Source organism: Dermochelys coriacea, chromosome 5 (assembly GCF_009764565.3).
Source record: "Dermochelys coriacea isolate rDerCor1 chromosome 5, rDerCor1.pri.v4, whole genome shotgun sequence".
In the NCBI taxonomy this organism is placed as follows: Eukaryota; Metazoa; Chordata; order Testudines; family Dermochelyidae; genus Dermochelys; species Dermochelys coriacea.
Window position 1 is genome coordinate 42671393 of NC_050072.1, and position 24524 is coordinate 42695916.

Consider the following 24524-nt stretch of genomic DNA (forward strand, 5'->3'; position numbering starts at 1 on the left):
CGCTGCTCTGAGTGGCACGTTAAGGGTGTCGGGCCGGGGAGTTGGATAAGGGGCAGAGGATCTCAGGGGGTGGTCAGGGGGCAGGGCCTTTTTCCCCCCCGGGTCTGGGAGATTAGTGGGGGGCTGAAAGCAGCCCGCTCCGCTTCCCTCGCCCTGGCCCCAGCCCTGTCACTCGTGGGAAGGGATCCACCACCCCCACACACACTCACCGGCAGCGGCAGAAGCAAAAGCAGAGCAGCCCGGCCCCAGCCCACCAGCTCCCAGCTGCAGCGCTCCACTTCCAGCTGCCGGTGAGTGCAGGACCTTTCCCCAACACCCCGCCCCCCCCACCCAAGTGACATGGCTGGGGCCGGGGCAAAGAAAGTGGAGCGGGCTGGGGCTGCATCGCTCCTCTTCCTGCTGCAAGGGAGTCCTTTCCCCAACCTCCCCACACTCACCGGTGGTGGGAAGCGGAGTGCCACAGCTGGGAGCTGGCGGAGTGGAGTGGGCTGGAGCCACATTGCTCTGCTTCCCGCCGCTGTCGGTGAGTGCCCATCAGGGGTCGGGGGTGTGGATGGGGTAGGAACAGTCAGAGGACAGGAAGCAGGGGGCCCAAAGCAAATTCAATATAATGCGGTTTCACCTATAACACGGTAAGATTTTTTGGCTCCTGAAGACCACGTTATATCGGGGTAGAGGTGTATATAGCTCTCCCCAAAGCCACTCTAAAATAATTATATTATTATAATAAATAATTGTAATAATAATTTTCCAGTAAAATCAAGGAGACAATCAATGTGATAGAAGTTCTCCTGGCATCTCTCTTGGGACTCAGCCTTTCCAGGTGTGAGCACATTCAATTTCTACTGACTTTGCAGAACTGAGGCTACTCAGTAACTTGCAGAACTGGACTCCGAGTGAGCTCTTATGTACAATTCTCGTACAACACTCTTAAAAGATTTTGGTTACTACAGAAAAAATTGTGTTGAGTTTGAGAAAAACAATTTCTTACATGTTCTGTATGGGCCATTCCAACTCCATCTTCCACTATTTGTTCTCCTCCTTCAATTTGTTGAACAATTCCAACTAGTTTTCTGGAATAGTCTGAGATTTCTTCTGTGAAGGTTCTTATACAGTGTGCCATGTCTAAAATGGATGCACGGATCTGGTTTGCTTCTGGTTCCAAAACAGAATGCTACAATAAAAAGTAACACATACCAAATGTCAGCTCTAAGTTTTCCTTCCAGTCACCATCAGCCAAGCTAAAATAAGATTCCCCCCCCATACTATGCAAAAGAATTAGGGAAGGAAAAAAAAAAAAAAGAGGAAAAATTTGGACTAAACTTAATCTTTGATAAATTAAAAAAAACCAACAGATATTATTCATTTTATGATGTGACTGAAACAGGGATCTAGCAATCACACAAATAACTACATGTGCACATTTGTCTCCCCCCCATCTTTAATAAAATGTAAAGAGAAAAAGGAAAAAACTGTTTGGATCACCCTCTATTGTCTGGGTGACACTGCAACCTCTACATCATGAACAGCTGACAACTATCAAAATTGGTGGCTCGCATAGATGATGAGTCTTTCTGCCTTAATAAATAGATGAAGAACAGCACTGTGGTTTTACAGATCACAATGATTTTTTGTTTGTTTGTTATTGCGCTGTTACCAAAGCAGTTGCCTGAAATGAAGGAAAGGAACTAAAAGGTAGGGATGTTCTTGATAAAGGCTCATAGATCAGGCATAAAGAGAGGGAGGGAGTTGGGTGCTTAACAATGGAAAGTAGTATTATTTTCTTAAACAACCCAACAGCATGAGTGTAATAGAAAAAACAACAGTACCTTATGACCTTGATGCTTTCCATATTCTTTGCAGACACAACACATTAGGGGACTGGTCTGACAATCTTCTTCTAAACAAACGAATTCAATGGCATGCACCTGGTGCTGGCAACACAGGGTCTTCTCATGAGGTTTTTCAGCAAGAGGTACACGCCTATGTTTTGCTAATGTCTTCGTAGAATGGGTAAGCTGTGAACACTCTGCACACAAGTGAGTGGCACAAACAGTGCAGTATACAGATGCAACATGAGCTTCATCTTCATCACAACGAATGATGCTCTTTAACAAAAAAACCTTAGTGTGTTAATATTGGATTCCAATAATTGAAAATAAATTAGATACTTTCAACTTGTCCAAGCCTAAAAATTTCACTCCCCTTAAAATCATTAATTGCTGAAGAACTTTCACCTTATTCCAAATGGTGATTTTAAATTCTGCACTCTCTCACCGAGCCCTTCTTTACAAATAAATAAATATATTTAAAAAATTCACCATTTGAGTGAACCACAGGAGACTGATTTTCAGAGGTCCTGAGTATCCACAATTCAAACTGAATTCAATAGGTACTGAAGATGCTCAAAAACAATGAAAGTCAGATCCCAGACCTTTCTCCAATGTCTCTTTTAAAAAACAAAAACAAAAACAGGATATCAATGGGTGAGCACCTCTTTAAGAAAATACATTGTTTCTAGGACAGATTATATGGTACTGGCTCAGTCATGATCTCACTGCAATAACATCAGTATATAAGCAGCCATCAGGAAACACTCAAAACAGCTAATTAATGCAGTTACCAAATTAATGTAAAAGGATGAAATTTGGGAAAGAAAAAGTCATTTTCAGATTTTTAGGAAGTGCTGCAGCTTTTCTGTTTTTGTAATACTGCCGCTAAAAGACATTTATAAAGAGGAGAAGTCTCCGAAAGAGTTTAATGACCTTTTTCAATGAACGTAAGTGTGCAAATTAAGAGGTAATTTTGGTTTTGCCTCTACTTGAATCTATATGTACTGGATCATAATCACTGCACAAATGAATTATTCAAGTTTTTAGTACTTCTTTATTCTGAAAAAATGCAAATAATTAAACAGCAATTCGTTTATTAGCTGGCCGTGATCTAGGATTTGTATAGTTACAATACATACATTCTGCAACCACAGGAACTTTTAATTTGGTAAGTGTTTGGTTTTAATTTTTGTTAAGATAAAAACAAAAAACTATCTCCTCTTCACAGTTTTAAACAAAGATAAGCATTCTTGAATCAATACCTCTCCGGATTGGCCAATAGCTTCTTCTGTTGTACCACATTGGCCAGCAGGGCCATTCTGCAGTCGTTCCAAAAGCTCCAGCAAAGCAAAGTTTTTTTTCAAGCCCCAGACACCTGAATCTCCTATTTTTGAAATAGGAAATTAGATTTAAAAATCACCACCACAAACTGCATTTGCATTTCTGCCAGTTAGAGATTAAAAGAAATACATATTCCCACTAAACTGCTAGAACCAGAGTGTGTTATAAAAATAATTCTGGGTAATTTCTGCAGCATGGAAGCCGGCAAGATAACTGTAAGAATTTACAGTATTTTAACAAAACCAGTGGTAAGGATCTGCAATATTTTAAGCAAAAAAGTAATGAACTTTTGACTGCCACAAATCTGTACAACACAAAGCTTTTTCCCGATCACCCATTATAAATATACTATTATCAAACACTTAACAGTGAAAAACAATTTGCACCCATCCTTAAGATCCTACATGACCACAAAAGATCCAAAGGCAGCAGAAATATATATTTCTGCTGCACTAGCGGGTCCAGTAGTGGAAAACCAATGACACAGATGTGACCTGCAGCAGATCTCAACCTGGGAAAATGTCAGAAGAGAAGTAGATGCGTCATCCACAAACAAGGGACCATATATAGCACTGATCCACACAGTCAAAAACACTGGAGGAAAGCGGCAGGCCACGTTCACTCCTCCTACACCATCACCATTTTACACAATGTCAGCTGGTGGCTGGCCACCTGGAAGCACACTGTGATGCCAAGCAAAGACAGGAAATCCCCTACAATTCCTTTCCTCTGGGACCACCCCTCAAGGGGTATCCAAAATGTAAACAGGGACCGAGTATTTGCTTCTAAAATTCCAGAAAGGAAGCCACTGTCCATAGTTTCCCTCTGCATCCAATACCATGGATGTGATAAGGCTTTCACAGAGGTGCCCCCTACAATGCTCTCCCTGCCAAGATCTTCATGATTCTTTACCCTTCTGCCCATATAGAAGACAGTAAGGCCTATAATGTTTGATACATCAATAGTCATTTTTAAAAATCAAATCCTCAGGTACTTTTCACTCAGTATGCCATATCTAAATAAAATCTAATATATCATTATACCAGTTGATCTTCTGAAAAAAGAGGTAGGCAAACAAATGTAATCATCTGTCAATTTAACTTGTATTCATTACTGGGGAAGGGAGAAAGACATTCTGGAAAATGTTTCTCAGAATAACAATAAAAGTTACACATGATCAGCAAAGGGGGGGAAATGGATATCTGAGCTAATTCAAGGTTTGTCTAGACCAGAGGTGGGCAAACTACGGCCCGCGGGCCACATCCAGTCCGCAGAACCCTCCTGCCCGGTCCCTGAGTTCCTGTACCAGGAGGCTAGCCCCCAGCCTCTCCCCTACTGTCCCCCTTCCCCCGCAGCCTCACTTCCCCGCGCCACCATAACAATGGTCTGGGCGGCCCGGCAGTGCAGTTGCAGAGCCGCAGACTGACCCGGTGCTCTGGGCAGCGCGGCTGTAGCGCCGCCAGCCACTGGTGCTCCAGGCAGCGTGGTAAGGGGGCAGGGAGGGTTGGATAGAGGGCCAGGGTGCAGATAGGGGTCACGGCGGTCAGAGGGCAGGGAACAGGGAGGTTGGATGGGGCAGGATCCCAGGGGGCAGTCAGGGAGGAGAGGGTGGGTTGGATGGGGAGGCAGGCGGCAGTCAGGGGTGGGGGGTCCACGGGTGGTCAGGGGACAGGGAGTGGTGGATGGGGTAGGAGTCCCGGGGAGCCATCAGGGGGCGAGAAGTGGGGGAGTTGGATAGAAGGCAGGGGCCAGGCTACGCCTGGCTGTTTGAGGAGACACAGCCTGCTCTAACCAGCCTTCCATACAATTTTGGAAACCCGATGTGGCCCTCAGGCCAAAAAGTCTGCCCACCCCCGGTCTAGACTGTTAAACTCCATAAGGTGTAATATGTATTGAAGACATTAAACCAAAATTTCTCATTCCAATCAAGTCTGTTCACACATTGGCGACAAAATAGTGAGTGCGTACATACAGCCATGCGACTTGTCAGGAAAAATGCCCAGTTTCAGTGACAAAATACTTCCACCCCATGAGATACTTTTTCCTTTTCCCTTCCCTTTATTATCGACAAAGAGCCAATGTAGACACTATGCATGCTTTAATTGCTTTATTTGGTCTCCAGAAAAAAAGTGTCCCACAATGCCTATCCTGACCACTCTGGTCAGCAGTTTGAACTCTGCTGCCCTGAATCCAGGTAAACAACAATCCGCCCCCCCCGCAAGCCCCGGGAATTTTAAATTCCATTTCCTGCTTGCTGGTTCGGCATAGGGAGGTCTTATCGTGTCTTTTCAGGTGACCGTGGAGGGCTATTGCATCAAACGCTCTCCTGCCTGGACCACAGCAGAGCTGTTGGATCTGATCAGTATATGGGGAAAGGAGTCTGTGCAGTCCCAGCTGCACTTGACCCATAGGAATTGGGATATCTATGGGCACATTTCTCGAGGCTTGTGTGAAAAGGACTATGATTGGGACACACCGCAGTGCAGATCAAAGATAAGGGAGCTGAGGCAGGTGTACCATAAGACGAGGGAGGCAAACCGTCACTCTAGTGCTGCACCTAAGACTTGCCACTTCTATAAGGAGCTGGACGGTATCCTCGATGGTGATCCCACCTCCAAGAGCCCCATGGATACTTCGGAGAGAATGGAGGAGGCGGAAGGAGTACCTAACTGGGAGGATGAAGTCATTGATGGAAATGAAGCTAGACTTGGATGTGGCGCTCCCAGAGGAGTCAACTGGTGAGGCAGGAAGCCAGGAACTTTTCCCCACTCCTGAGGTGCCTAGCCAGTCCCAGCAGTTGTTCTCTGGCGAGCAAGGAGCAGATGAGACGCCTGGCAAGTGGCTGTTGAGTGTGTAGTGCGGAGGTGGGTTCAGGGCATAGAAACGTGGGAGGCTGGCTGTGTTTCTGTGAGCTGGACATTTCCCAGTGTAGCTAATCAGTACTGTGGAACAAGGTGTTGATGCATGCTGAGATCTGATGGGAATCCTCCAGAGAGCTCTCCAGCAAAGTTTCCTGGAGGTACTCGGGACTTCTCTGGCGCAGGTTGCATGGCAGTGCAGCTTTGTTCCTTCCCCCATTGTAGGACACTGTCCCACACCATTTAGCAATCACTTGTGCTGGAATCAAAGTGGCACATAGGTGAGCTGCATAAAGAACAGGGCGGAAGCCACAAGTGTGCGGTAGATGTACCCTGGTTTCCCTGCTTACCCTCAGCAGTGAGATGTCTGCTAGAATGATCCCTGCCTGTGGAAAAGTGTGGGATAATTTGAGTTATTTCCTTGTAAAGCAGCACTGCAACCCCTGCAAAGACCGTATTTTCTTCTGTCCAGATGCAGCGCTCTCCCCGACTCTCCCCCAAAACTCACCATGTTTTGGGTGCTGGAAGAGATGTGTACCTGGCAAGGGTCACTGAGAAAGCGATTGGTATGTTGCAAAAGGTGCGTATAAGTGAAACAAACTCAGCAGCCAAGCACTCTTCCTCAGCGTTCCAACCCTGAGCAAACATTTCACCCTTAGATTCACAGAGATTATGCAAAGTGCAGCACGAGGCTATGACCATGGGAATATTCTCCTCATTAAGGTCTAACCTGCCATAAAGGCAATGCCAGCGCGCTTTTAATCTGCCAAAGGCACATTCAACTGTCATCCAGCACCTACTCGGCCTGTTGTTGAAATGCTCCTTACTGCTGTCCACGCATCCTGGGTAAGGTTTCATGAGCCAGGGCTGTAAAGGATAAACCAGGTATCCCAGGATCACTATGGGCATTTCCACATCCCCCACTGTAATCTTGTGGTCTGGAAAGAAAGTCCCTGCTTGCAACTTTCTGTACAGGCCGGTGTTCCTGAAGATGCGTGCATCATGCACCTTTCTAGACCAACCCGCGTTGATGTCTGTGAAAAGCCCATGGTGATCCACAAGAGCCTGAAACACCATAGAGAATTACCCTTCCTACTGATGTACTCTGTTGCAAGGTGGTCTGGTGCTAAAATTTGAATGTGAGTGCCATCTATCGCCCCTCCACAGTTAGGGAAACTCATCTCTGGAAAGCCATTCACTATTTCACACAAATTTCCCAGAGTCACGGTCCTTCGTAGCAGGATGCAATTTATTGCCCTGCACACTGGCATTAATGCAGCCTCAACGGTAAACTTCCCCACTCCAAATGGATTTGCAACTGACCGGTAGCAGTCTGGAGTCACCAGCTTCTAGACAGCAATTGCCACACACTTCTCTACTGAGAGGGCAGCTCTCATTCTGGTGTCCTTGTGCCACTGATCTGGGGCCAGCACAACACACAGTTCCAGGACGGTGGCTTTATACATCCAAAAGTTCTGTAGCCACTGCTCTTCATTCCACACCTGCATGACGATGCGATCCCACCATTCATTACTGGTTTCCCTTGTCCAAAAGCAATGGTCTACCCTATGCAGCTGCTCTGTGAATGCCAAAAGCAATGTAAAGTTGCTGCTATCCATATCATGCAGAATGCCAGGGACCTGCGAGTATTCCTCTGTCAGTAATTTCATGATTAACTGCACTGCCATGCGCGATGTCTTCATGACACTTAACAGAGCATAGGAGAGAAGTGCAAGATCCATCCCTTCTCACCACAGATGTCGGGGTGTACAGCAAAGAATGGCCATTGAAAAAATGGCACGAAAGAAAACCGGAAACCCGTGGAGGGCTGGGACACAAAGCAATGCATGACGGGACATTTAGCACAGTCCCAAGATGTACCGCGATCCCCTCCACCTTCCCACAACACCTAGTGACAGAAGGTGTCACCGTGCACTGTGGCATACATACCCACGGTGCATTGTTCACACGGTCGATAATGATGCCCCCAATGTGGATGTGAACTGTCGCCAGAGGGGGGTTGTGTGAACAAGCTTTTCCGATTTTTATTAAGTCGACTTTTGGGTGTCGATATAAGTGTAGTCGACAAAACTTGGTAGTGTAGATAAAGCCCAAGAGGCCACACAGGCTTAACTGAGAGATCTTCAGTGACCTGAAACTCAAAAGAGAGTCATACAAAAAGTAAAAACTAGGTCAAATTATAAAGGATGAATATAAAAAAAAACCCACAAGCATGTAGGGACAACATTAGAAAGGCCAAGGCACAAAAGATTAAACTAGCTAGAGATATAAATGGTAACAAGAAAGCATTTTACAAATACATGGAAAATAAAAGGAATATCAGGGACAGAGTAGGCCCATTACCAAATGCAGAAGGAAAGCCAACAACAGAAAATGCAGCAATGGCCAAAGCATTAAATGCCTTTATTTCAGTTTTTGCCAAAAAATTTCACAGCATCATATAACTAACATAGAAAACATGAATGTAAATGTGGTAGGATCTGAGGCTAAAATAGGAAAAGAACAAGTTAAGAATTACTGAGACAAGTTTGAGGTCTTCAAGATAGTAGGGCTGGAGGAAATACATCCTACAATAGTTAAAGAACAGGCTGAAGAGAGGTCTTACGGACATTAGCAATTATCTTTGAGAACTCACTCAGAGGATGGGAGAGATACCTGAGGACTGAAAAAGTGCAAATACAGTACCTATTTATAAAAAGAGGAATAAGGACAACTCAGGGAATTATAGACTAATCAGCTTAACTTCTACACCTGGAAAGATAATGGAGCAAACAAACAATCAATTTGTAAGCACCTAGAGGACAATAGGGTGATAAAGAACAGTCAGCATGGATTTGTCAAGCACAAAACCATATCAAACCAACCTAATATCCTTCTTTGACAGGGCAACAAGCCTTGTGTATAGGATTAAAATTCAAAATGATCTTGACAAAATGGAGAAATGGTCTGAATTAAACAGAATGAAATCCAATAAGAACAAATGCAACGTTCTACACGTAGGAAGAAATAATCAATTGCACAAATACTAAATGTGAAATGACTGCCTAAAAAGGAATATTGCAGAAAAAGATCTTGGGCTTATAGTTGATCACAAACTAAATACGAGTCCAAAAAAAAAGTGCAAACATTCTAGGATGTATTAGCAGGAGTGTTGTAAGCAAGACGTGAGAGGTAATTTTTCCACTCTATTCAGCACTGATAAGGCCTCAACCAGAGTATTGTGTCCAGTTCTGAGCACCACACTTCAGGGAAGATGTGGACAAATTTGAGGAAGTCCAGAAGAGAGCAACAAAATTGATTAAAGATCTAGAAAACATGATCTACATGAAAAGATTGAAAAAAATGGATTTGTTTAGCGGGGAGAAGAGAAGACAGGGTGGGTGGGGAGGAGGAACATGACAGCCTTCAAGTACATAAAAGGTTGTTATAAAAATGAGGGTAATAAATTGTTCTCCTTATCCTTTGGCGATGGGAAAAGTAGTAATGTAGTTAAATTGAATTAAGGGAGATTTAGATTAAACGTTATGAAAAACTTCTTAATGGTAAAGGTAGTTAAGTACTGGAACAAATTACCTAAGGAGGTTGTGGAATCTCTATCATCAGAGGTTTCTAAAAACAGGGTAAACAAACACCTTTCAGGGATGGTCTAGATACAGCAGAACCTCAGCGTTATGAGCACCTCGGGAATGGAAGTTGTTTGTAATTCTGAAATGTTTGTAACTTTGAACAAAATGTTATGGTTATTTTCAAAAGTTTACAGCTGAACATTGACTTAATACAGCTCTGAAACTCTGCCATGCAAATAAAAAATGCTGCTTTTAACCATTTTAATTTAAATTAAACAAGCATAAAAAAAGTTTCCCTACCTTGTCAAAAAAAATTTTTTCAAAAACAACTTTCCCTTTTTTTTTTTAAATAGTTTATGTTTAACAGTACTGTATTATGTGTGTTTGTTTTGCTGGGTCACTGTTGCTCCCTGATTGTATACTCGTTGTACTTAAAGTACTGCACAGGATCTTTTCAGGGGGAGTAAGGCAAGTACTACATTTATTGGTAATACGTATATCAATTAACCTTTATGATACGCAAATGATATTACACTTATGCTCTCACATCACACACACACACACACACACACACACACACACACAGTCTTGTTACCAACTAGTTGCTCCCCTTAACTTCACTGGCCAGGTGAGTTAGATGGGGGAGGGATGGAGCTGGGCTTCTGCCAATCTGTATCGATGCTCCGATGTTGACAAGACGAGACCCGGGGTCCTCTGCAAGACACCTCACTTTTATAGCAGCTTCCCTCTCATGCAAATCTATCCCAGATTCAAAATCTATGTCTGTCTATTGGTCCTTTGTGATGCTTCCCTCTGGGTGTTGTCCCAATACTGAAAAGAGGGTGTTCCCAAAAGAAGGTGCTTGCTTCTAAGCCCAAGGCCGTCAATATGTCCACTCTTCTTTACTGAGCCCACTTGAGAAGTTTTATTGTTCTTGGATCTTGCTTCCATCCCCTCTCCCGTTGCAGCTGTCTGGAGGTGCCTGCCTTCCATGCCTCACTCATTCACACCTCGTTCAGTCAACAGGGCAATTGATCAAAAGGGTGGGGGAAGATCTTACTCTACTTCTAGCAAAAAGACATTTTTCTTCTACTTTAACTATCATTAGGGGAAAAGACTTGATACAAAGTTGTATGAAAATAGCTTAATACAAGGTTATATGAAGAGGCATAATACAAAGTCATATGAAAGTTAGAGGGTATATATATGGTTAGGCTTAATACAAAAGATTTACCTACATACTTCCGGCTCCAAATGAGAGGTGTGGTTGACTGGTCAGTTTGTAACTTTGGTGTTCGTAACTCTGAGGTACTACTAGAGCACTTAGTCCTGCCTCGGGGAGGGGACTGAACTAGATAACCTACTGGGGTCACTTCCAGTCCTACATTTCTTATGATCCTATGAAGTGTTATGCACAGCCATATGGGTAGGTAACCCAGGCCTGTTGCACTCTGGACAATTTTCACATCACACTGTGGGTTATTTCTAGAAGGCCAGAGGACCTGTAGGAAGCAGTCAAATGCCTATAATTCCCCTGACTGTATCCCAGAACTCACACCATGTCATTTCTAAATTGATTTCCCAGTCTGGAGGCATCCCAGAATACTGTGATCCTGACCACTATTAAGACAAATGCAGATACTGAGAACCTATGAGCACGGCACTCGCCAGAAAGTGGTGGGAATTTTTGCAATCATTTGGGCAAAAATACAGGGAAGCAAGAGAGAGATTTGCAACTGTCAGAGATCCAATCTGCCTGATCCGAAGCTATCTTGAGTTTCCAAAGGTTTCTATGAACTATTCCTTGATCAACTGTGTTAGGCTAAGTGCCATTTTGGGACCAGGCCAACAAGCAGACTGTTAGGATGGGATAGGGATGGGGATCTAGGACAACCAGCAGTAGCCACACAACTTCAGAACATAGAAGGCAATTTCCTGGAGCTCTGTGCTGAGCTCAACCCAGCACTACAGCACCAGAATTCCCAGTGGCGAGTTCCCCACAACATGAAGGAGGGAGTGGGTATCACCCTTTGGAAGCTGGTCACTCCCCGAATGCCACCAGTCAATTGGGAACAAGTTCGGGCTTGATAAATGCAGTTGATGCTATTGGACTAGAGGTATATAAGGCTATTCACCCTATACTAATGCTGCATATGACTGAGTGGCAGGACATCATTACTAGTTACGAATTGTTAGGGATCCCCAGTTTTTCAGAGTCAACTAATAAGACCTACATGCCCATTCTATGACGCCCATCGCACCAAACTTCAATGTATCAGCCACAAGAGATACTTCTCTATCGCTGTGCAGGCGTTGGTGCGTCAGTATGACCAATTCACCATCGATCTTTGCAGGTCAGGAAAATACGACCTAATCCACACAGCCACTACTTTCCCCTCAAACAGCACAGACTGTACCAACAGATATTCTGGGTAACAAAGCTTACATACTACTGCCCTGGCATATACAGCCATATAGTGAGAATTTTAGAAGGCTCAAGGAACTATTTAACTGCATTCTGAGTAGCTGTATGATGTCAGTGAAATGCACATTTAATTGCTGATGGGCAAGAGAAAATGCGCCACATATCTCCTCTCTCACCCATTACTTCTGCCTGTTGTATTTTGCATATTTGTGGAAGCAAGTGGGAAGTGTTTGAGGACATTTAAGCAAAGGCTCGCCACCAGCTCTGAGCAGCCTGATAGAAGACCTACTGTTGGCAATGTGGCCAACAGAGGTAATGCTCTGTGCACATACTTAGAGAAGGGGGCACAGGGGTATCTTACTACATTTTAGCAGTATTTATTCTATTGGAAAAATTTAATCACTGCAGTGATATCTTTACCACTGCACTTTTCTGTCACAAACCCACAGAGGTATGATGAGGTATCTAGAGACGCACAGTTACTTGCTGATATGCAGTGGAGTAAGCACAGTCAGGGTCAGAATATGTACCCTGCTTTCATGCTTCACAAATTTATTATGTACACTTTAAGGTACAGGTTTAAAACAAACAAAAGGAAGTATTTTTTCCACACAATGCAGAGTCAATCTGTGGAACTCCTTGCCAGAGGATATTATGAAGGCCCAGACTATAATAGGGTTCAAAAAAGAACTAGATACATTCATGGAGGATAGGTCCACCAATGGCTATTAGCTAGGATGGGCAGGGATGGTGTCCTCCTTCACCTGGAGAACTCCCTCGCAAAACTCCCATTAGTTGCTCCCGTTCACTAGCTCCTCTGGTTGCTTAAGAGCAGGCTTCTTAAATCCCTGGTCTTCCTAAATAGCCCTGCCCCCAGTTAAGGGTTGATGGGTGCTGAACAGCTTAGGGATCAAAGCCTCGTTAAGAAGCTCTCAGCTTTGCCTAGCAGGTCACTAGACTCAGCACACAATCCCCCAAACATCTTGTGCCATACATCTAAAACACAAAGCAGAATGGACAGGAAGTAAAGATCTCATTTAATTTTTAATCTGCTAAGTAGGTGATTGGAAGTGTACGTCTTCAGACAAGAAGTCAGTTACATGATTTCAGTGTAATTTGCCAAGTAATCAAGATGTTTGAAGTCAGACATCATTACTTTCACACCGTAACTTAATTACAAAATTATTCTGTATTAAAATATAGAGTTTCAAGAGCACTTGATCAAGTGTTTATTTTATAAATAAAAAAAATGTTGCAGTGATTAAGTCACGTGGTATATAACTAGATTCTACTTTAATCTCTGTAACACCTTCAGTTCAAATCCTCCTTGGAGCACAAGGGTAAAAGTTTAAAATCTCATCCTTGTGCCTAGCGAGGATGTTTGTACATTACAAAACCACTGCACGATCTGGCAGTCTCCCCTCAGAGAAGGCATAAGACATAAATACCAGAGAGTATGCAGATCAGGAATGGGACGCAGTAACAGAGCAATGTAAGGAAATCTGGACTGATTCTAATCCAGTGACATCAATCTGTCACTTTCAAGAGCATAAACATTTTAAAAATTCCAAAGCTTACGTATCTTTAGACACAAATTGCCTTAAAGACAACTGACAACATGGTACAGAGAACTTAAGATATAAATCAATACTTCTATTACACATAAAATTCTAAAACTCTACCCGAGCTCTCAAATAGTATTGGAGATGAAATGGAAACTTTGGGAAGGAAATACAGTCCATGGAAAGCCTTTTGCAAGGTCCAGGGATCTGCCTGTGGAGATGGGTCAAGTCCTGGCAATGGTAGCTAGATTTCCGCCTGTTACCACCTCCATGATCTGGAACATCACTACTTTTGGTGGTGAGGGCATACCCAGGGGTAGCCACTGGCAGAAGCTGCCTTAGTAGCAAGGCTCAGCTGAAGCACTACTTTATGGGAGCTGTTGAGGGCAGGTGAAAAGAAGGGACGCCAGAACTGGTACAAAGACAAAGACTTCCAACAAATCCCTTCGGAGATACAGGTTCTGAGAGGTGGAACTCGTGTTAATTACATGAGGAGGAGAAAATAACCCTCCTTTACCCACAACATTTTGGAGGGCAAGAATTCTGTTGTAGAACTCTAAGAGTTTTCCTTCCAAGGAGCCATTTTGCAGATTTTTTTTCCAATGGCAGGGGATGAAGGTGAAATCACCTGCACCAATATTTAATCAGGAACTTCCAAATGTAACAAGCTTTACAGTAAAAAGAAAAGGAGTACTTGTGGCACCTTAGAGACTAACAAATTTATTTGAGCATAAGCTTTCGTGAGCTACAGCTCACTTCATCAGATGCATGCAGTGCTAGAGTAATGTAAAAGAGCCTTATTATAAATGACAGCAAGGTAATCCGTTAGAAAGATCTATGTGCCTTTCTCACTTTTTTCTTGCGCCAAAGTGGCACAATGGGGTTAAATTACAGCTCAGGATTTATTTTATTTATTCATATATAAAGACTGAAGGCAAACAAAAGATTTACCAAACAGTCAATAAAATGTCAGGACAATCAGAACCATGCACTTTCCGAAGTACCCAGCCAGGTCCAGGACAATGATTAGCAAAACTGTATGACTTTCAGGTGTGAAAGTCTGAGCAATTTAAAATGACATTCTACTTTTTTTTTTTTTTTTTTGCACGCGCGCGGTTTGGTGTTCTGTAATGTAGTTTAAATGAAAATCCAGGATTATATCTGGAATGCAGGGTATTAGTTACCAAGTGTTTGTAACTTCACTTCCATATGTATTTAGAAAATGTTGAATAGTTATCATGACTTTTTTCTGCATTATAGATTAAATTAATTACCCAAACAATTGAAACTAGTGTGATTATATTGCATTATTTTCACAAATAAAATATGCAGAATTTTCCAAAAATGTGAATTTTTTGGTGCAGAATTTTGAATTTTTTGGCACAGAAGCTCCCGAGGATAGTAATGAGATTCTATAAACAGCTAACTTATACATTTAGTAAAATACTTTTCGCATAGCATTATCAATAAATACTTTCAAATCCCACATTATTTCATCTGCTACTTCAGCAGTAGTCAGGAATTTCTAAACCTGCGTTCCCAATTTACTTTCTTTTAGCAGAAACAGTAAATGCACAGGCTCCATTGTTGCTAACTTTAGCAGGAGTACAATACAAGAAAATAAAAACCTGATTCTTTAAAATAAAAGGAAGTCTAACTTGCATGCAGATCTATGGATGTATACTTTATGAATCTACCTGAGACCTCTCCATAGAAACTGGATAAATATTTGAGGTATCATGTAGTAGCTTAGCTTCTCTTCTTTGGTTCTTTTATATACCAAGGTACCACATTGTTTCAACAACCAACTGAAAAGAAAATCTGCATAAAACTCACTGTTACTAATTAAGGGCCTTCATGCAGTAGAAAGCAGCTCTACACAGCCTCACTGGCTACAAAACTTCATTTATGAAAATACTCCTCCCTAATAGTGAACCTGTGAAGTACATTTAGTCATTAAGCAGCTGCCTCTAACTACCTCATTATAAGAGCAGAAAGCCCACTTACCATATATAGCAATCACTGTCATGTAAATGGAGGGGGGGACTCACTGAGTTGGGTTCCTCACTGGCTGATTGACATTCAGATAGAACAAAACTTTAGAATGGGCCACAGATCCCAGAAAAATCTCACTGGCAGACAAGTTCTACTCTTAAGTTCAGTCAAGGAAATGGAAGAGGAAATCTTAAGCAGCTCAATAGGCAAGCCCCCTCCAAAAGCAGCAAAAATGAGATGGATAGGGGAAAGGTAATAGAAGTGGTGGACCTTTTCATTTCTAGTAATCAATGAGGGGAAACAGTAAGAGAAGTACCCCACACAACTCAAGTTTTATCTGGCCCACAGGCTGGCTAACTCTCACATCGGGCAACAGACAAGCTTCTTCCTCTGACCACAAAAACTCTAGGCTTTATAATGGACCTGGCCCTCCTTCTGTCCCAAAATAGCCAGTTGCTAAGCATGGGATTTTCCTTTGCATAAGCTTCCTTACCTCTGAATTCCTTTGCTACACAAAAGTTTCTTGCTGCTGATCGGCTTGCCTGTGAGGAGCCCTCACCGACAAAACAACCTCTCTCTACACTGAGCCAGCCTTCTGTGCAGCCAGCATCTGGGACATACAAGGTGAAGAAGAACACTGAGAGCTTTGTTTTCTCCTCTTTCTGGCTTATGTCCTAGGTTGTTCTGTGAGTGTTCAATTGTATGTGTAGTTAAGACTGGTGTTAGTGACCTCTTATGCCCAATTGGACAACATGGATCTCAGAACCAAGCTAATGAAATATTTATTCATAGCAACCATTTGAAAGTACAAAAGAGAAACTTCACTAAACATGTAGACTATTGTAGAAAAAATGTGGGGTTAATTGTATTGAGGCTAAGTTTAACCTATATGATTTTAACATTGCAAGAATATTTTAAAAACTATTAAAGAAGTTCTTCCACATTTTAGAAGAATTCTGAGTTTTAGTGAACAAGGGCAGTAAATACAAGTTTTTGCCAGGGAGTTTTCTAGATAAAGGAAGAGTGACTACATGATCCTTGGGATAAATTTGTTTGTTGTCCTGTGACTGTTTGTTTGAAGTTCATAGAGTTTGGGGGCTTGTATGCTGAGCCTAGCTCCCTCTTAGGCAAGGTTGAAAGCTCTTCCTAACGAGGCTCTAAATCAGCTGCTGTAGCAGATGACTGGCAGATAGCTAATATAATGCCAATTTTAAAAAAAAGACATGATCTTGCCAGTTACAGGTCAGGAAGCCCAATTTCAGTATCAGGCAAATTGGTTGAAACTATAGTAAAGAACAGAATTATCAGACAGACAAACACGATGTGTTAGGGAAGAGTCAACGTAGCTTTTGTAAAGAAAAATCATGACTCAATCATCTATTAGAATTTTTTGAAGGGGTTAACAAACATGTGGACAAGGGTGACCCAGTGGACATAGTGTACTTGGACTTTCAGAAAGCCTTTCATAAGGTCCCTCACCAAAGGCTCTTAAAGTAGGCAGTCATGGGATAAGAAGTAAGGTCCCGTCATAGATCCGTAACAGATTAAAAGACATAAACAAAGGGTAGGAATAAATGGTCAGTTTTCACAATGGCAAGAGGCAAACAACAGGGTCCACCAAGAATATATATTGGAGTCAGTGCTGTTCAGCATATTCATAATGATCTGCAAATGGTGGAAAACACTGAGGTGGAAAAGTTTGTAGACAATACAAAATTATTCTAGATAAGTTCAAGGCAGACAGTAAAGAGTTACAAAGGGATCTCACAAAACTGAGTGATTGGGCAACAAAATGGCAGGTGAAATTCAATGTTAATAAGTGCAAAGTGCACTTTGGAAAATATAATCCCAACTATACATACAAAATGATGGAGTCTAAATTAGCTGTTAACACTCAGGAATGAAATCATGGATAGTTCTCGGAAAGCATCAGATCAGTGTGCAAGCAGCAATGAAAATAACCTAACAATGTTAGGAATCATTAGGGAAGGGATGGATAGATAAGACAGAAAAATCATGCCACTATATAAATCCATGGTATGTCCACACCTTGAATACTGCATTCAGTTCTGGTTGCCCCATCTCAAAAAAAGATATATTAGAATTGGAAAAAGTAAAAGCGAAAGGCAACAACAACAAAAAAGATAATGGATATGGAAAGCTTTTATACAAGGAGAGATTTAAAAGACGAACTATTCATTCAGTTAGAAAAAAGATGACTCAGAAGGGATATGATAGAGGTCTATAAAATCATGAATGGTGTGGAGAAAGTGAATAAGGAAGAGTTATTTACCTCTTCACATAACACAGGAACCAAGGGTCACCCAATGAAATTAACAGGCAGCAGATTTAAAACGTACTTACTTCTTCACACAGAACACAGTCAACTTGTGGAACTTGTTGCCAGAACACATGGTGAAGGCCAAAAATATAATTCTTTTTTGAATCCAGTTATACAACTTCAGGGAGGATAGGTCCATCAATGGCTATTAGCCAAGATGGTGAGGGACACAACCCCATGCTCTGGGTATTCCTAAACCTCTGACTGACAGAAGCTGGGACTGGAAACAGAACTGATCATTTAAATTATCCTGTTTTGTTCATTCCCTCTGAAGAATCTTGCACTGGCCATTCTCAAAAGACAGGATACAGAACTAGGGGGACCATTGGTCTGACCCAGTATGGCCATTCTTATGTTCAGTTTACAACAGTGAGCACAAAATGTGAGAAGTGGTGTCCAGATATAGCTGGGGGTCAATCCTGACTTTTATGGAATCTAGCTCTCGTCCAATACTAGCATATTTCCAAGAATACCCTATGGCCACAATACTACTTATGCAGTGTAGGTCAGCCATGGGTGTTTTAACCACTTGTCATTCAGGCCTACTTTGAGCAGTGATCTACAATCCTCACCTTCAATTATCTGCTTTTTTCAGTGAGTTAGATTTCTTGCTCTCCCTCCTCCTTTCCTTACAATTCAGTAGCTGCAATTTCCATGTTCGTGCCCCAGGGGACACTAGCTGCAGGTTTCCTCACAGTCAGTCTCATTTCACCTGCAACCCATATCAACTCTCCTACTCAATGAAGTAGTCACTCATTTCATCTGATCTGAAAACACTTCCCTCCCATCTCTCTGTAGCTGGATTCCCACTTTGACAAATATCTTGTCTCCTTCAGTGCTTTCAAACTGCCCCCTCCCTCCTGCTACCCAATCCTTCTGCAACTTCCAGTCCAACAACATCCACCAGTTCTCCTCCACTCTTCCTCTTAGCCCCCCACTCTCCTTTCCTCTACTGAATCATTCTTTGGCTCTCTTCACCACTCTTGGCTCATTTGCCCCTCTCTGCCTTCACAAGGTTTACCCTGGCAACCTCCTGTCCTCACTCACATCCTCAATCCCAAAATATGCTTCTTCCACTTTTGATCTTGCACAGCTTAACATCTACAGCAGAAATCCCTGTCACAGGGTTACAAGGTAACTGCACCTGTATTTCCCCCTGCCTGGTCCCTTGAGGGCACTCATTTAAGGTTTCTGGGGCCCAGCCATCACCTCCGTTGGGTGAAAACTGCACAGGCCTTACAATGCGATTTCCACAGCAAGCCAGTCTTCTGTCTCTTTGAGAGCTACAAACAGTGTATTGCCAGCAGTTACAAGTTACCATAGAACTCTTGCTAAGCGAGTACCTTTATTCTTAAGGCAAAAGCGTCACAGAAAAGACATAAAAACCAATAGATGCTACTATGGGCACGTTCAAACCTTACTAGAGATCACTCATCAGTCTTATGGGGCCCTGGTAGACCAAAGTTTTTCCCACCCTTTGGCAAAGGTTGGAGCCTTTGGATAGAATTTCTTGTCTGTTTGCCGAGTCAGAAAGTAGCCCTTGTACTGACTCAGGGCCTGCCTTCTTAAGCCAAAATCCCTTTATCTTTCCAGTCTCCGAAAACCCAGTATGAACCAGTATATGCAAATCTCCCCAAGAAGTGGTCTCTAGAGATATTTACACGATTCACCTTAATAGCCCCCACTATTTTAGTTCCTAAAGCTGCTGTGGTAAACACCCTCACAGAGTAGAGCACAATCATACATACAATACCTGGCCCACAGTGATACATAAATTTAATACAATACATTCCCCTAGAGATAGTGCATGTGGCTGCAATATTTATCACAGTCCCATCTATTATAAATTCACTTTCTCCTTCAGTTCTGCTATCCTCCTAGCCAGGCAGTTCTATATGTTCCGCTTCACTGAATCCCATATTCGCAACCTCAGCCACCTATTTTTTGCCTTTGACTCCCTCCTTAAACATCCCCCACTCCTGCTATCTCCTCCCTTTCCACATAAGGTTTCTTTCCCGTCCCCCAAAGGAAAGATCGGCAAGATCTGATAAGATCTCTCTCCTCCCATCATCAATACTAAGACTTTTCATCTGCTCTCCTCCTCCAATTCCTCCACATGCTCCATGCCAGCCTGCCTCCTGATCTTCCTTGCCACCATGTTCATTGTCTCCTGCTACTTTCTCCAGAGATTGGTTTCTCCATAAGCATGCTCTCATTTTCCCATCTTAAACATTGACTTCACTGTGACCTGCCTCTCCCACTAACATCCATTTTCACTTCACTTCCAGACTGAGTGTGCCATTTACAACTTCCACATTAAGTTCCTGCTCCTCCAACCCCATCATTGACCCATTTGACTCCAGCTCCACCCCTCACCACTCCACTAAAACTACTGACTTAGGATAGGGTTACACTACAGAGGCATAGCTACAGTGCTACAACTGCACTACTATAGCGCAGACATTTCCTATGTTGGTGGAAGGGGTTTTTCAATCATCATAGGGAGTCTACCTCTCTGAGAGGGAATAGCTAGGTTGACAGAAGAATTCTTCCATCCACCTAGCTGCATTTACATTGGGGGTTACATCGACCAGAATACATTACACAGGGCGCATTCTTCGCAGCCCTGAGCTAGGTCAATCTAAGTTATAGGCATAAGACAGGCCCACTGCTGATCCCATGGTTAAATCCCAGGACCTCTGCTCCACCCTCTCTCTCTTGACATCAGAGGCTTTTGACATCAACCTTCCCTATTTCTTAAAAATGTCATACATTGGCTTTTATTATTATTATTCTCTCATCTTATCTCCTATCTCTCATTCAGACCTGTTGTATTTCATATGATGTCTCCCTCTCACCTGTTGTAATAACGAAGCCTAAAAATTTACCCTGTGAGCTCAACTGTTGGAAAGCAGATAAAATTTTACAAAATATTCCAAAAATCTATAACAAATGTTGGTGGGAAAAGGTGAAAAAGGGAAACACTAAGACTGAATTAGTCCAAACAAAAAGGCTTATTAATATAAAACAAGCACTGTACTAAGATCAGACCTGCTAAACAAGAGAAGCATAGGACTGGGAATTAATGAACTATTATTGGCATGTCGAAAACTAGGCCTAACTAACTGTTGGACAAAATAATGAAAGGACAAGCTAGTTTGCCCATCATTCCCTTTTTGGGATCCTCAAAAGAGAGAGACTTGGGAGGTAAAATTGACAGTCGCAAATGGTGGCTGGCTGAAAGTCAACAGAACAGGATGGAGTGAGCTTTGCCATCATGGCTGCCACTCCCACCATCTCTTGGGACCCCAGGATGTGCCGTGACACTGTTTGGCCTTTGTCATCTGGATCCTGAAGGATGTCCTCACCAGACTGGGCCAGACGGAAGGACCCAGACGCCACCACTTCCACCAGCTCAATCCTGAATAACATCTTGGATGTGAGACAGTGGGTGTCCTTTTCCTTCCCCATCTTATTTCTTCTCTTTCCAACTTCTCTCCTTTTGTTTAATAAGAGTCTGCCTTAGCTGGCCAAAAGTGTATATTTTGCAACACTGCTATAAGCCTGTCACCAAAGAGACAGCTAAAAGTAGTGCCCTGAACAGCCCAATTCCAGTACGAGTTTGCCAGGTCTTCAGAGTGGCTAATAAGACCAACTGCCATGCCTGAGTTTTTCCAGCAGCAAGGATGCAAGTGAAAGTCAACACCAAAGACAGAAGCTGTATTTTCTATCTTTGCTGTTTCTTTTCTCTCCCCTCTTATGTACGTTTGTCTTGTTTTGTTCACTAGGAAACAGGATTGGACTTCAACAGGAGCTATTCCAGCCCAGTTCAACTACCTTCTCTTTTTCCCAAAAAAGGACAATTACCATCTTTAATGTCATCTAAGGGACTGTCAAAAAGAGAGGGGTTTTCCACTAAAGGCTCTCACCAGCTAAAGGAAAAAAGGAATGTTGTTAAAATTAAAGCCTTACTTAATACCTTTTATTTCAAATGCTCTCTTTTTCCTTTTTCTGTATCTTTAATAAAAGATACAAAAAATGTTTAATAGCGTGTTTGCCAAGATATTAATCAAGCTGAAATCTCTGTATATCAAACCCTGAACTTTGCCACTATTTAATGTTGTATAGTGACAGAGTCATAATAACATCTTTGACTCTGTGGGCCCATGTAGTCCATTTAAGTTAACATAGCACATCTCAGGGTGCATGTTCAAGGAAAAAGTATATTACCATGTTAGCTAACCCATGGTAAATAACGTGAGGTAAAATCCTAGTGAAGACAAAGCAGTTTGTAGTTTTCATGTTAACAGGTCAAGTTAAAAGTATGGGGGGGAGCCAACCTAACATAGGATAGAAACACTTTTCTGAGTAAAGACAAGGTTTCAGAACTATTACCTTATTGTATCATCTTCACTCCCTTTAGTCCATCAATGTTCCCAAGTTTTACCAGCCATTAGTCTCTCTCTCCCCTACTATTCCTTACGTATAAAAATAAACTCCCTCCCACACAAAATTTGTAAAAACACTACCTTATCCTTCTTGAGACACAGTTCTCACCAGCCTACTAACAGAAATGAAAGTCTCTGGTAAGTTACTAGCCATGTTCTTGTCATTCTTAAATTACACTAATCTAATTGAAGACGCACACAATTTTCATCCTTACCTAGTTCAGTAACTTGTCGATCAAAAGGACAGCGAACTGCTCTGCCATGGAGAGGAAGCCGAGTAAGACAGTCATGGCAGACGGTATGACCACACAAAAGCAGCCTGGGAACTTTATCACCTTGCAAAGAAAATACATCTTCACAGACTCCACACTCAAGAACCTATAAATCAAGAGATCATTTTGAACAGATCAGAAGCAGTCACACATCAAGAGTTAAGTGGCCCATGTTACACTGGTAGCTCTTGTATAAAGAAATCTACAGTGCAGCTGCACTCTGAAACGATTTAACCCCAGCAATTGTCCCATTAGATAGTTCTTCCTTCATGGATTCCAGTCATGATTTGCTTTTGTACAGCCCTTTCTCTCTGCAAATGAACTGAAGCATGAGCACTGTCCATCACAGTGTGGACCCACTTACTGCGAGCCCCAAGTAAAAGGAATCAAAGGCTGGCCCTGGCCAACTGCCTGTCTGGCCGAGGGCTCTTGATGGGGAGCCACTCCATGGCCCAGCTGATTCAGTGCACCCCAGGACCTCCCCATCTCATAGGTAGGACCCTACCAAATTCACAGCCATGAAAAACACATCATGGACTGTGAAATCTGGTCTCTCCCATTAAATCTGGCTATTGTAGGGGGTCGCAGTATTGCCACTCTTACTTCTGTTGCCTGTAGAGCTGGGCAGTCAGAAAGTGGCGGCTGCTGGTCAGGCACCTAGCCCAGAAGACAGCACTGCCGCCAGCAGCAATGCAGAAGAGTGGCATGGTATGGTATTGACACCTTTACTTCTCCCCTCCTGCTGGCATCAACACTGCTTTCAGAGCTAGGTTCTGGGCCAGCAGCTGCCACTCTTTGACCATCCAAATCTGAAGGCAATGCAGAAATAAGGGTGGCAATACCATGATCCTCCTATAATAACCTTGTTCCACCACCTTCTTTTTGGGTCAGGACTCCCATGGTTACAACATGGCTAAATTTAAGATTTAAATATCTGAAACTATGAAATTAAAATTTTTTTAAATGGACTATGAATTTGGTAGGGCCCTACTCATAGGGCCAGCCACTGGCCTGACACCTCACCTCACCCCACTCTGGGAACCCACTCGCCTCTCCAAAGGCTGCCCCCTAACCTCGCACCGGCTCACAGGACCCGGGGCCGCCCAACACAGCAAATCATCCCTCTGCACTCGTGCGGGCTTCTCCATGTTCCCACCAGTGGCCGCCCCCAAAGCCAGGGTAAACTGCTACTGCTACTGCTGCTGCTGCTGCTGCTGCACAGGGTCTGTTTTATGCCGTTGGGAGAAACCCCTTAGCCGAAGCAGCGTCGCCACCCTTTGGCAAGAGCTGTTGTGTGAACCGAGCGGGCACTTGGGCGGACGGGTGCAGTTCCTCTCACCTTCACAGCAGCCCCAGCCGGCCCCCGTCTACCGCTGTGCCGGGGACCGGCATCGAGCCCCGCTCCGGGGCCGGCCTTGTTTACACCCATGGCCGCCATCTTTGAAAAGGGAGGAGGAACGAGCCACCTACGCACCAACAACCCAATGAGCCAGCAGGGAGAGGGTAGCGGGCCACGCGCTGACGCTACCAGCCTTGCACTGTGATGTCACCACACGAAGCGTCCGCGCAGGAATGAAAAATAACCCTAACGGGTTCATCCCTGGCGGCCCCCGTGATCACTACTGCGCATGCGTCTCCTCGCAAAGACCACAGTGACACCTAAGGGACGCATGAAGACTACAATTCCCATCAGACAATGGGTCACATTGACGCTCAGCGGCTCGCGAAAACTACAGGTTCCACCGTGTAATGCTCTAACTTCATCTCAGTCACCACCGCGAAGACTTCAAATCCCAGCATATAACGCGATTCCTCCGGGTCCCCAGAAGACAACCCCACCCGCCCCGGTCCCTCTTCGTCCAG

At 43.3% G+C, this 24524-nt stretch overlaps 1 protein-coding gene across 4 annotated transcripts in view; it reads right to left on the reverse strand.

Annotated features, from left to right (window-relative positions):
- Positions 1 to 24408, reverse strand: part of TRIM23 (tripartite motif containing 23) — a 37200-nt gene extending 12792 nt beyond the window's left edge. The window contains exons 1-6 of one of the 4 annotated variants that reach the window (XM_043514201.1): positions 22605 to 22761; positions 22471 to 22502; positions 3095 to 3216; positions 2322 to 2449; positions 1830 to 2108; positions 992 to 1174 (exon numbers count right to left, since the gene is read on the reverse strand). In XM_043514201.1, the coding sequence (XP_043370136.1) occupies positions 992 to 1174; positions 1830 to 2108; positions 2322 to 2324 (465 nt within the window). In that variant the 5' untranslated portion in view covers positions 2325 to 2449; positions 3095 to 3216; positions 22471 to 22502; positions 22605 to 22761. Of the gene's footprint in view, positions 1 to 991; positions 1175 to 1829; positions 2109 to 2321; positions 2450 to 3094; positions 3217 to 22470; positions 22503 to 22604; positions 22768 to 24000 lie in introns of those variants that run through there. The other 3 variants (XM_043514200.1, XM_038401281.2, XM_043514202.1) reach the window with 3 other exon arrangements.
- Between the last annotated feature and the right edge of the window lie 116 nt (positions 24409 to 24524).